Raw genomic sequence first — 13,624 nt, 5'->3', positions numbered from 1 at the left:
TCTTTTGCAGTTTCTCACAGAATTCTGCTCACGATTTCTCTCGAAAAATTTTTGACAGTTATTCCTGGGATTTCTACCAGATTTCCTCGAGGTTTTATGAGGAGTTTTCGAGGGTTCTCTGCGGCAGTATCTACCATGAATTTTTCCCGATATGCTTCCAGAGTATTTCGCTGCATTGCATCTGGAGATCTTTCCAAAATTTATCCAAAGTACCTTCAAGACTATCTCTTAGTGTCCGCGTGTAATGGCTGCACTTATTGCGACCAAAACATTGCTAGAGGAAGTGTCGGTGTGGATACAAACCGATGCGTGGCAATGGCTTTCGGATACAAACTCAAGTACAAGACACTGAAGACTACCTTACAGTTGAGGTCGAAATACGAATCTGTCAAAGGATGCAAATTCTTGGTGGAATTCAAAGGAACAAGACTTAATCAGTTTTTCTTTTTACCTACTAAGTTGTTCGCAAATCTCAAAGGAGCCAAATATCTACATGTGCTTACAAGTTATAAAATTAAGCACCGTTTCGCGACGATTAGTTTGCAGTCTTATGGAGGCGTATATCTACATTTTTTGTATGACCACTGACCACTCAGAAGAGGTCATAAAACCGACGTCCGTACCAATTCAATGGGCAATAAACCATCATTTAATAGCTCCCTCCTGAAGCATTACGATTTAAACTGTACTGCCTACCGCCACATCACCTAACCACACTCAACCATTTTTGATCATCTATCAGAGTGCGCGCAACATGCAAATATCAAATTATCCTCCAACCAACCAACGCCGTTGATGATGGAACCTTTGTCCGTTTTACTTTTTTTACTTCGCAGGCTGCCACTCCATCGGATGTCATCGGAGGACTCGGTGTCACCGGTATTGACCCCCGGCTCAGCCCCGGACAGGGCGTGATGATTGAGGCTCTTATCACCTTCATTCTGGTGTTTGTCGTCCATGGCGTTTGTGACAATCGTCGCTCGGACATCAAAGGATCTGCTCCGTTGGCCATCGGGCTGTCCATCACTGCCGGTCATTTGAGCGCGGTACGTACATACATAGTTGTTCGGCGAGACGCGGAAGATAAGCAGTTGTGGGTGGAAGATTGATGACTTAATGACGGGTGATTGTTTTGGTTTCATTGTAACAGATTAAATATACCGGCGCTAGCATGAACCCAGCCCGTTCTTTCGGACCAGCCGTGGTTATGGGCAACTGGACTGCTCAGTGGGTAAGTATTAGTAAGGCATATGCACGAGTTCAGGCCAGTCTTCTATTTTTTTAAACAGGTGCAAACTCTATCATCGTTCCAAATGTTCTGGCGATAGTGTCCATGTCATGAAAATCGTACTCCGGTTGTTAATCCCGACTCGTCACATTACACCTTCCAGAGCGAGACTAGACATCGTCGGTTTCCTGCAATAGGGGCACAACTCAAAAAATGTGAATTTTCAGGATAAGCGTTTGAAAAATGGCAACCTTGAAGCACCTCCTGCAAGTTCACTGATTTCTCTCATCTCTTGACAAGAACTAACGAATTTTGATTATTGTAGCATGGGAAGATGGCGAAGAACTATCTCTTTCATGAATTTTTGTTACCTATTTTCCAACGACTATTGAAAAAGTTGACTGATTTTGAGTTGTGCCTTTTTTGCGGAAAATTGATGAAAATGCCAAAATCTCGCGTTTCTCAACGAATTTTGGAACGGGTCTTTGTGAGATGCAAGTTTACCAAGTTTTTCATCATTTGCCATCAAAATCTCAAAAATGACAAATTTTGAGTTGTGCCCCTATTGTATGGAACCGACGACATGGGTGAAAGTGTGTCACCTTGTCGCAATCCCCGGCGAGATTCGAATGAACTGGATAGTTCACCCAAAATCATTACAGTCAGGTTTTTTTTTACACGGGGGATAAGTACCGCTTAAAAAAAAACTCAGTTCGAAATTCAAAAAACCGCGTAAAAAAAGTCTCACCATTTCTCGACGAATCATGCAAAAATAAGACGATTTTTTTTGTATGGAGTTTTACGCGGCCGCGTAAATTAAAGCTGGGTAAAAAACGACCTGACTGTACACTGTTTCTCACACCGTTCGATGCTTCAATTAGTCTAGTCAGCTTTCCAGGAAAGGCGTTTTCGTGCATGATAGCTCTGTGCGGTCGATGCTGTCGTACATATGCCGCTTTAAAGTCGATGAACAGGTTCGCGACATTTCTGTAAGATTTGCCTTACGGTGAAGATCTGGTGCATTGTCGACCGGCTGCTGATAACTTCCCACCAGCTTCCCACGAACTCGTCCGTTTTAGATGACAGATGATAGAAGATGATTTGGGATGACTTTTTGTAGGCAAGATTCAAAATGATGATCGCTCTGAAGCTGTCACATTCCGAATGGTCGCCTTTCTTGTGAATGGGACAGATTACCCTTTCCTTTCACTCCTCCGGTAGCTGTCCCAGATACTGACTACCAACCGGTGCAGACAGGCGACCAACTTTTCTGGGCCCATCTTGATGCGATACCTTCCTTTCCAGCTGCTATGTTGGTATTGAGCTGATGAATGATACCTTACCTTCCCTCAGCGTGGGAGTTGGCTCGTTTTCGTCCTCTGCTACGTTGGCGTAGTCTTTCTCTCCGCTGTTGTGGTCTCCCGTGCTATTCATGTACTCATCGAAGTGCTCCTTCTACCTTTCGACCATCTCATGTTCGTCCGTCAGGAGGCCCTCGTCATTATCCCTCCATATTTCGACTCGCGGCACGAAGCCGCTGCGGGATGCGTTGAGCTTCTGGCAGAACTTCCGTGTTTCATGGGAACGGCACAGCAGTTCCACTTCTTCGCGCTTCGCTTCTTCTCCCGAAAGAACGCGATGTAAACGCCACGATAAGTCCTTATGTCAATAATGTCGGAAAAAACGCCGTGGAGGCGATAAGATCAATGAGTCGTAGGCCGTTTTCGTCCGTCAGCTGGCGGGCGCTGAACTTTCCAATCGTCGGCCTGAATTCCTCATCCTGGCCTACCTGTGTGTTTAGGTCTCCCATGGCTTCGGCAGCGGCCGTACTCGCGTTCGAGCTGCGCGTAAAATGCGTCTTTGTCATCATCAGTGCTTTCGGAGAGTGGGCTGTGCACGTTGAATGTAATAGTTTGTTGAATGTTGTAGCTTTGAGTCCTTCCTTGGCACTCGGAGCCGCTCCTCCTGGAGAACAGGTGCTCAGATTTGCAGAAGCGAACCCCCTCTCCTGTCAGCCTACGAGCAAAGTTCCCACCAGGGTTGATTACCCGATCTTCCCTAAAGTTGCTCGCAGCCTGGCCGGTGCCACGCGGAGGTATAGATAGGAGTTTCTGGGCAGAGGATAGTGATCTCAATGGGGTCGTGTTGCGCGGATTACCCCAAAAGCTTCTCTGAGATTGTTTTTAAATTCTTGATGGAATTTCTCCAGATGTGTCTTCAGTTATTTCCCCATATATCCCTCCATGCATAACTTCAGGAGTTCCTCCCGGAACTACAAAAATTAATCTAGGAGTTATTCATTGGGATTTCTTCAGAAATACCTCACGAAAGTTCATAAGTGATTCTCCTAAAAGTTCCTACAGGAATATTTTTAGTATTTCTTCCAGGTATTCTTCCAAAGAGTGCTTGAAAAATTCCTCATGGGATTTATTCAAATTTTTTTTCCAGGATTCCGGAAGTTTTTCTGGGGATCCGTCAGACATTCGACAAAAGATTCGCTCAGAAGTTCCTTCCAAGTTTTTTTAAGAATTCTTGTAAAGGTTTCTCTAGTTCTTTCAGACATGTTTCCACGTATTTCTTCATAAATTTCTTTAAGTATTCTTTTTAAAATTTCACCAGGACTTCTTCGGAATTCGAACATTCTCCCAGGGATTAGTTTGTCCAGGAAAACATCCGGAAATTTATTATTATTATTTTTCAGGAGTGTTTATACTTCCAGGATTACATTCAGAATTTTCTGCACGGATTACCTGAAAATATCTCGAGGATTTTTTTCCTGTAATTTCTGCTAGGATACATACAGCATTTGTTTCTGGAATTCTTTTAGAAATTATACGAAGAAATTCCTTAGAAATTCCGTCAGAGAGTTGAAGAAACTTCTAAATGATTCGAAAATCCTCCATGAATTCCTGCAAAATTTCTCCACAGATTCTGTACAGGATACATGAATCTGTATCCCACACAAAATTTTGTTGAAAAATCTGTATCCCATACAAAAATAAAATAGCCCCTCTAGCTAAAAAATCTGTACTTAACATAGAACGAAATCTGTACGGATGTTCAAAAATTTGTATAATACAGAGAACCTTCAAAATTGCACATTGAGAATGAAAAGCTTCACCCAGGCCCCATCCTTTTGGTTCCCTGTGCAATGTTGACTGTTCTGGTCAGTAACAGAGTAGCAGCTACGAATTGTCATCTCATGCTCATTCCCAAGTAACACAGAAAACATCTTCAGAAATAAAAACTTTTAAAGCTGCTTTATAAACGTATTATAAGAGCATTAGAAATCATCAAGTGTTATTTTTAAGTTTATTTTTTGTTGGCTGCTGCCCAATAGCAAAAGAATATCTTTGGTTGTAAAACGTTAAAAAATACACAGAAAATTCTTGTATTCAACACCTATCACCGTCCAATCTTGACAGCAATCAATGTTTACGTTTTAATCGTAGTTTGTTCATAAACCATACTGCGATGACCTTGCGGCTACTCAGTTATCTGTTTCATTCGCAAAGGCTACCCTTAATGATGCAGGGGTAAACCTGCCTACGGGAAAGAAATCATGCATTAACCAACTTAATCAACTAGTTATTTAATAAAAAAAAATCTTAAGCTGGACGGGTATCGACAGCTCGATACAGCGCGGAGTTCCCATAAGGAAACATCCTCCTGGCCAAGTTCTACTGGAAGCAGCACCCGCGATTACCGTCCCTGTCCAAACAGAGTCAACATTCACTTATATGCGAAGTATCCTGCCAAAGCGCTTTGCGTTACGGTCCATTAGTTAGCCAAATCAGCAGCCGGAACACAATCGACAAATTCGTCAACAGTTTCCAGTGAGATTCTGTTTCAATTTGATATGCTGCATACCCTAGCTGCTGCCCAATTCTTCACACTCAGGAACCATCCAATTACGGGTTGTCGTCCCCAACATGAGCTAGTCTGGTATTATTGTGAACTGTACACTGTGCACATCAAATTTTACTGATAATTCGATAGAAATAGGAGCCTCCATCAGCAGAATAGTTCGCCTTTACTATTAATTTTATTTTGAAACTGACAGATCAACCAACTAGCTATAATATAGTTGTTTTGGTGTCGTAATGGTTATCACAAAACAAACAAAAAAATTAGCATGTTGAAAAGTTGTTATTTAAATGTATTATATATGTATTGGCAAGCTATAGTTATATAGTTGCTCGCGAGATGTAATTTTGATGTAACGTAAACTTCTTCCAAATCAAAATAAAAAATGTGTACTTTCTGTCCCGCTTCATTCTATAATAAAAACGGTTCAAATTACAGTGCCAAATGAAAATATGAGTACGTTAATAAAAGTATGGAACGAAATGACATTATTTAATATTTCTTGGTTGGTTGATCGTCGTTCAAGAAACTGCTTTTAAGTTTAATAATATTCTACTATGAGCCATAATTAGTCTATAACGGGTCAAAGGTCCAATTTTATGTATGAATACAAATTTCAATTGCATTTAGAATATTTTGAACAGCACTGTAATCTTTATGAGCAATCTGCCATATTGCTTTTTCGGTGCTCATTGAAAAAAAAAACAACAAAACAGTATGAAATGGCAGATTTATGCTACATTTTTTAATTCAAATCAATGGCGCATAAATTTCAGAATGACTGAAATTAGAAGTTTCACGATAAATTTTGAAGCGCAAGTTAAGTAATGCTCTAGCATCACTGAATATGTCCCATTTAATTATTTGATATCCAAATATTTAGCTGATGTTCCGTTTCTTGAAAATCTGGTTTTCATGCAGAAGAAGATAATTGCATTTGTTCAGAAAAAATAAATTATTTCTTTTTTTTCATGTTTTTTTTTTCTAGAAGTTGTTGCGCTATGAATACAGTCGGGTCTCTAAAGGGATTGGTAATATATATGAAATCTTCAAGTTATATAACTTTCAAATAGCAATATTACGAAAGTTTAAATAATACGCACTATAAAAGTTTTCTTCATATCTCTATCACTTGGAAATAGCTTGATTTCAACCTTTAAATGTTTTTGTGTTATATGTGTTGTATGCAAGTATTATCATTGATATATCGCTCGTTTTAAACATAACAATATTGAAAAGTGTCTTTAAACGTACCTTTGAAGTAATATAAGTGTATTCGAATACACCTGTAAGATGTTTTATAAGCCGCCATTTTTTGCGCTGTTTTGCTTATATAAGTGTTTGATATTGAGTCAATAATGCAGGAAATGAACAGTCGACTATGTATTAATAGTGAATTTTAAACTATTATAATACTAGTTGTGTTACTTGGGATAGCGTGGGTCATAGAGGTCGGTTTTACAGATCAAGGTTTTTTTGACTCCATTTCTTGACCTGAAAGACTGTACAAATTTTGAGTGCGATCAGTCATGCCTAAGGACTGTTCAATTTATAAAACGGACAACTTGCTTGTACGATATCTTTTTTATTTTTCAATAAAATCATAATCAATGTTTTGCGTAACTTTCTATAGCTATTCTCAAATGTAGGAAAAATATAATATTAAGCAAAATGTTCTTTATTGTGTAACTGAAGCGGTTTTCGTAAATCATCAATAAAAGCCCATTTCTCAAAATTCGACATAACTTTCCACATACTTAACATGCACATTTTCATGAAGCTTTTAATGAATTGGAAGCTTACACTGTTCTACTAATGGTAAAGCTCAATAGTTGATCAGTAATAATGCACCAAGCAGGCTCCAGCTTGATATAGTGAGTTGCCTTGTTTTCCAAGAAATTATTAAAAAATGTTCATTTAAGTCCTGTGTTGCAATAACATCACGGATTCGGCTAAAAATTTGTCCAGAGTAGTAGAATATTGCTCTCTGAATGATACAGAAGAAAAAATAACTTTTAATTGCATTTTTCATCAAAAATTTAATCTATAAAGATGGTCATATTAAAAAAAAATCATACTTTTTGCTCCATGGATGCAGATTTTCGACTCTAGCGAAACTTGTTATTATATATTTCTAACAAAGTTGGTCCTATGTTATTGTACAACTTATTTAATAATAATCGGAAGCGAAGTTTTTATTTACAACATCATTGTTATGCAAAATTTGCATTAGGTAGCATTGTTATTGGGAAGAATCATCAAAGAACGAAACTGTTTTGATTACTGTATCTGTAATGGCGCACAGTAACCAAACCAGCAAGGCTATTAAGAAGCAGTTTTTTGTATTTATAACCACATTATTCCTACTTTCGACTGGATGCACAAAAAAATTTGAATATTTAATATTTTCATGACCTTTTTGCTTCGCAATTGAATTTTATTCAAAAAATCGAATCTAACTTGAGACTTTAATATCTCAATACTTAATTTTCCAATTGAGTTTAAATGTTGTCAGAATGTTTATTACTCATGCTCCTGCAGCATGGCACATACTTTTCTGGTATTAAAAACGATATACCATATGTGAACAGTAATTTTATACATATTTTCAATTTTCAGTAATCGAAAAATTCACCTCATTTAACATCTGGCCGATTTTCTATAAAATAAAACTATTTTTTTTTCGATTTAAAAATTATTACTATAATGAGAGATGATGTTCTGAAAAACGAAGCAAGCGTGGTTAAATTTGAACTACGCGTCTTCTTTTTAAAGCCTTATGAAGTTGTCCGTTTTATAAATTGAACAGTCCTTACACTTTGCGCATCGCGATTGAAATTTGTATAAGATTTTATATAGGAAAACTCACTTTTTTGCATTTTCCTTTTAAAAGAATAAAATTATTCTAAAAGTAATTAAACGATTATGTAAAAGTATAGCCTCAGATGTCCTGAAAAACTTTGCTGAAGACCGCAAAGCGATCCGAGTCTTGTAACAAAAGTTATAACCTACTGATCGCTTGAGTGTGCTTATCTTTTAACATGTAAAGGAATAACATCAATAATAAAATCTCAATTTTTGATCTGACCTTCGAAGAGTGTATCTTTTCCCACATGCATCGGATCGCTTTGCGGTCTTCGACAAAGTTTTTCGACACATCCTGGGCTACTTTAACATCCCAAGTAACAATTATACTTTTGTGGCAATCCTGAAGTAATTTCTAAGATAGAATCATAAAACTTAGCAATAAAGCTCTTTGTTCTGCAAATCTGAGATAAAATAGGTATAAACTATCCATAAGACTAATCTGGCCCACTCTTCAGGAGATCTTCAAAGCTGCTTTTGAAGACTGCTTTGAAACTAGTTGTATTAATGTACTTGCGCTGATGATTGATTATAAGAACTTCATGAAACTTTAACAATAATATCTTGAGGCATGTTGATCTTTTAGCTGTCTTTCTCAAACGTGTCAACAGTGCATAATAAATGAAATCTTTTACCTAAGCATTATGCAGATGCAAACAAGTTTTGTTTCATGGATGAAATATTAATTGACCTGCGAATTAATTTTCTTCACATTGAAATGGCTAAAACATTTAAATTGCCTGACAGATCATTGATGACAGGGAATCGAAATTTTCCGTGCCATACCCATTTTTTCGTTGATATGCCACCCAAAACATACGAGAATTACAAAGCGCCTCAAAAATAATATCAATCATTAATATACGAAGACATAAATTTCCTTTGAAAACAAAAGGCTACGCCACTTTTTCAATTCTTTCTAAGCATGGCTGCCGTTCCAAGCGAACAAAACTCATGCAGCCGCCATCAATTATTATTACCTTTAATCCAAACCCCCTCAAAACAATGATGGAACCAAGTCACCTTGCGTGAACGCTGCAGCCTTTATTGAAGATTGTTTTTACTAGTTATGATCTCAAGGCAGATTTGTTCGTCTTAAATGAAACTTATTCACTTTATACAAGAGTAACAGCCTTTGACAATTGTTTGTTTACGGTTTCGATGCTAGAAAGTTGTCTCTGTACATTTCGCGATGTTTCGCGTCAAGATGTGCCAATTCTAGTTCGTTTCCCTGTATTTTTGCTATTAATAATGAAGTGCAACTTACTACAATTACACTATTATGTTTCCAGTTCAAAACCGAATTAGCGACATTTTTTCTTTGACTTCCGCTGCTTTTGCCTTGTGTTAAACACTATGTCGGAAGTGGGGCGCTGTATAAAGCACCAGGTGTACAATACAGCGCCCCACTTCCGACATTGTGTTTAACGCAAGGCAAAAGCAGCGGAAGTCAAAGAAAAAATGTCGCTAATTCAATTTTGAACTGGAAACATAATATTTGGCATGAGCTTGAGCAGAGTCACAGTAAGTACCCATTTCATTTTCGATTCGCATAGCTATGGCCTGTGTGAGAAACTGGTTGAAGGCAGGACGACAGCAGCCAGCTACTCGCATTTTTGATTGGCCGTAAAATCATTATTTCGTCGACATGATTACTTTTTAGCACAAGAATGGCTAAATTATCAGTGAGCAAACTTGTTTATGTGTTTATATTTGCATGAGAACGCGGTTTTTCAACCAATTTGTTACATTCATTATTTGGATTGGTAAATAGTTCGCTGTCTTATCATTATTTCGCATAGTTCTTGTTCCAGAGTAATGGCTCTAGCCCAAGAATAGAAGGCTTAAGTTTTTAAAGGAGGATTAGCCAGATGAAATGCACTTGAATAAACGAAGCATAAACTTTTAATAAAATATGTTGATTTTATGTGTTGAAAATAACTTCTAATACGCCTTAAAACTTATTATAAGATTTAATGCTCTTGTAAATTCAGTTGTTTTATGCGCGAATTTCAAAATTAACTTGAAGACAACTTAAAAACCGCAAACGAGCGAAGATTGTTTTCTCTTGATAAAAACAACTATAAATATTCCATGAATTGGTCATGCTGTGATAAAGCTTCCATAAAAATAATCAAATCTAAAAGGAATTGAAATTGTTACTTGGGATTAGCGGTTATATGGTGTACAACAATTTTGAGCAACTTTCAAGGAAATACAAAATACGAAAAAGTATTATTTCTCATGTAAAATCCCATTCAAACTTCAATCACGATGCGCAAAATGTAGGCTGAACCAATCATGCCCAAATTTTGCACAGTTGTTTGGAACCTCAAAATCTCAAAAACTTTGATCTGATTAAATCCAAGCTTGCTATTTGATGAAAACATTCGCGAAATGATGCGATTTGCTTTCGACAACGAATACGTTTTCACCCATCCTCGCTTTATTCAATCAACCTCCCATACGAGTAGCACACGAACGGACTCAACGCACTGATCAGCATAATTGACTCTTCCTTTTCACCGTTGAGCCGTTGCGTTCTAGCCAAGCATCTCTTTTCATCGCTTTCGATGCTTTTCGGCAGCTTATCGCGAAGCATCGTTGGCTGGAAGCTTTATTAGTATGGTATCGGTACATGCGAATGTTGCTTCTGTGTGCGTGTCGAGCGTTCGTGCCATAGCTTCGCAAACCAACCTATTCGGTATGGTTCGGTTGTTCGGGCAAGCGTGTGGCGGCACAGTCAGGCTGTGACCATAGTGGGTAAGGTGAGATGCGATAAGTTATGAGATGAGAAGAGGGATGTTTGATAGCCCATAGTGCATGAGGTTTTCAATGAGGGTGCGCATGTTGTTTTCACATCCTTTTTCGCCTATTTCGTGAGCATCAACGATTCGCGTGATTTGATCGATGAAGTCGCTTGTATGTTGAAGCGCTTCTTTGGATGTGGGTAGTGAAATGATCGTTTCATCTATAAGAGCGGAAAGGCGCCGTCCACAAATTACGTAACGCTCTAGGGGGAGGGAGGGAGTATGGCCGAGCGTTACGGTCCATACAAAAAATTTCGAGATTTCATACAAAAAAGCGATACGGAGGGGGGAGGGGGGGGTCTAAAAATGCCGATTTCAGCGTTACGTAATAAATGGACGCTGCCAAAGATAAAATGCACCCGCTTTTTGTTTTGCGCGGGTCGTTTTTTTGCTATAACTTAGTCAGTTTTGATCATGTTGCAATAGCAAAAACCGACCAGTTCAAAAAAAGTCTAGTGTAACTGAACAAGATTGAGATTATTGAATTAATTATTTGAGAAAAGAATGTATAACTTGTAATCATATCCGATCGATTTTTTTTTTGCAAAAAAAAGTTGGGAAAATGTATTAGTTTGGCAAGCAATTTGTCAAAGTGGTATGAAATCGTCACCTTTCTTCACCGTCCCAAGTATGAACGTCGAAATATACCGGAAGGAATGCCTCCAGAAACCAATTCTGCCACTCATCTGAAAGCTCCTTCATTATTTTGATCGGATCCTATCGGTCCTACATTATTTTGATCGGATATGGCATCCTGCTACTATGCGCGTGACACCTTTGACTGGTATGCAGGCTTGGAAAGCGTCAGCGTCAACACGAGTCGTCACGCGATTTTTACAGAAGTGCCTCTCTCAATGTCATCGAATCGAGAGACGATGACCAAGAAAGTCTAACAATATTCGCTCATTTTTCGGTCATGACGGACCGTGACATGGTTGTAAATAAGGCAACTACTAGCACATCGATGGACTTTGTTATTGTTTGAATCTTTTAAATCATGAATTTATGTCCTGTCTATCTATTAAATACAACGACTAGCTCAAATTTGCTTGAACCATGTGAAAATTTTATTTTCAAAACAATATGGAAGTTTTTGTCATGACGCTTGATTATTGCGAAATGACATGACGAAGTGCGCGAGTGCTTATTTCATTTTGTGGCGATGAAAAGGCCTACTTGTTCATCGTCATGGGATGGTCACGACCAATAACAGAACTGCTGGTATGAAGAAAAAAATGTCCAATTTGTGGAAAAGGCAATAAATTCTTCAAATTGCCCGCAAATTAGGCACGTTAAGAAGTATTTGGCTTTGATGAAAGGTAAACTACGGCAAAATGATAGAAGAGCAGAGGACGTCATTTAATTCAAGAAAAACTGGGCCAACCCAAGCAAAACCATCCACGGAACGGTTGTCCAAAACCTTATGAAGAACACCAAGAAAAAGGTGCGAGAGCTGGCAAGATCCACGAAAAAATAAATATAAAATGATACCACGGGCTTTTCTGATGGTCAATAAACATCGTAATTGAGTTTAATTTACAAAACAAATAAAACTTTTTCAGATACAGCAATTTTCAGGTGAACTCATAATTAACGATACAGTCCTTAGGGGCTTTCCATAAACCACGTGGTCATGAGGGGGGGGGGGAGGGTTTCGGCCAATGATCATTTTGTATGGAATAATAAAAAAATTTGTATGGACGAATGACCACGCGTGGGGGGGGGGGAGGTGGGTTGAAAAGTCCCAAAAAAAATGACCACGTGGTTTATGGACAGCCCCTTATATTAGGTAAAAGAGTATCATTCGAAATTGATGTCACACTATTTTCGTTAAGGGATCTATTTTTGCCTGACAAAGAAAAAAACAGAACTTTCAAATCCCAAACAGAGAAAACAAAATGTTTTCTTATATATAATAACAAAATTATGCTGTAAAAAACTTAAACGATTTGATGGAATACTATTTTATATGCAATGAAATATGTTATTTTACATAGTGATCGATAGACAATATGATAAATTTTTATTACGTCCGGTCCATCAAAATGCATGTCATGTGAAAAAGCATTGAGTTATGTTTAAAAACAACAACATATTGCGCGCAAACCCCAAAATTTTATTCCTACCTTTGGGTTTCCGCGCCGAAGACCCAGCGCCAGATTCGGCGACAAAGAGATTTGACAGCAGTCGCCGGACAGTTGGCAATCCTGATATTTGACGGCGGTCATCCGTTAGCTGTGGGAGTGGATTGTTGTCATGCAAATAGAGCATTTCGCTAAAAATGCATGTGTATTTTGTAATTGTTGACAGATTTTTTTTTCTGTGTTAGTGTGAAATATAGCGATTTGCTGTATCGCGTAAGCTTTCGCTGGGAGAAAACGTCATATGACTCAGCGAGGCAAAGAAAATTTTCAATGAAAAATGCAATATCAACGCATTTTATATTACCTACTAGCATTCCCAACACATTAAATCCGCATTGCTTTACATACACAACGATCGCAATCATAAAATCCATACCCGACAAGCATTCTCTTGCGTTCTCTTGCGATCACATGCGTCGAAGCAGCTCCATCGCATCTCCGCACTCATCGCAACTCATCTACTATGTGCGGTTCATGCGTTCTGCATATAGTTTCCACAGAGTGTGCTTCGACGCTTATCCGATCTCTTATCTCTTTGCATCGCACCTCAGCCACTGTGTGCTCAACGTCAGATGTGTGCAAAATCGTTTGTGATTTACATCATGTTCGTTTTGCCACCTCTTTGCTGCTGGTCATCGCTGATCAGTGCACAGTTCAATCGCACGCGATAAATATACAGTTGATGAGTTGTGATGAGCACTAGTGAGGTG

General features: G+C 38.4%; 1 protein-coding gene across 17 annotated transcripts in view; it reads left to right on the top strand.

Annotated features, from left to right (window-relative positions):
- The window catches only part of LOC109412019 (aquaporin AQPAe.a), a 364,435-nt gene that overhangs the window by 337,918 nt on the left and 12,893 nt on the right, over positions 1-13,624 (top strand). For all 17 annotated transcript variants that reach the window (XM_029864833.2, XM_029864832.2, XM_029864834.2 and 14 more), the window contains 2 exons: positions 837-1,046; positions 1,151-1,231. In XM_029864833.2, coding sequence (XP_029720693.1) covers positions 837-1,046; positions 1,151-1,231 — 291 coding nt within the window. The remainder of the gene's footprint in view (positions 1-836; positions 1,047-1,150; positions 1,232-13,624) is intronic.

This window comes from Aedes albopictus, chromosome 2 (assembly GCF_035046485.1).
Source record: "Aedes albopictus strain Foshan chromosome 2, AalbF5, whole genome shotgun sequence".
Classification (NCBI taxonomy): Eukaryota; Metazoa; Arthropoda; class Insecta; order Diptera; family Culicidae; genus Aedes; species Aedes albopictus.
This window is presented reverse-complemented; position numbering and strand designations above follow the sequence as displayed.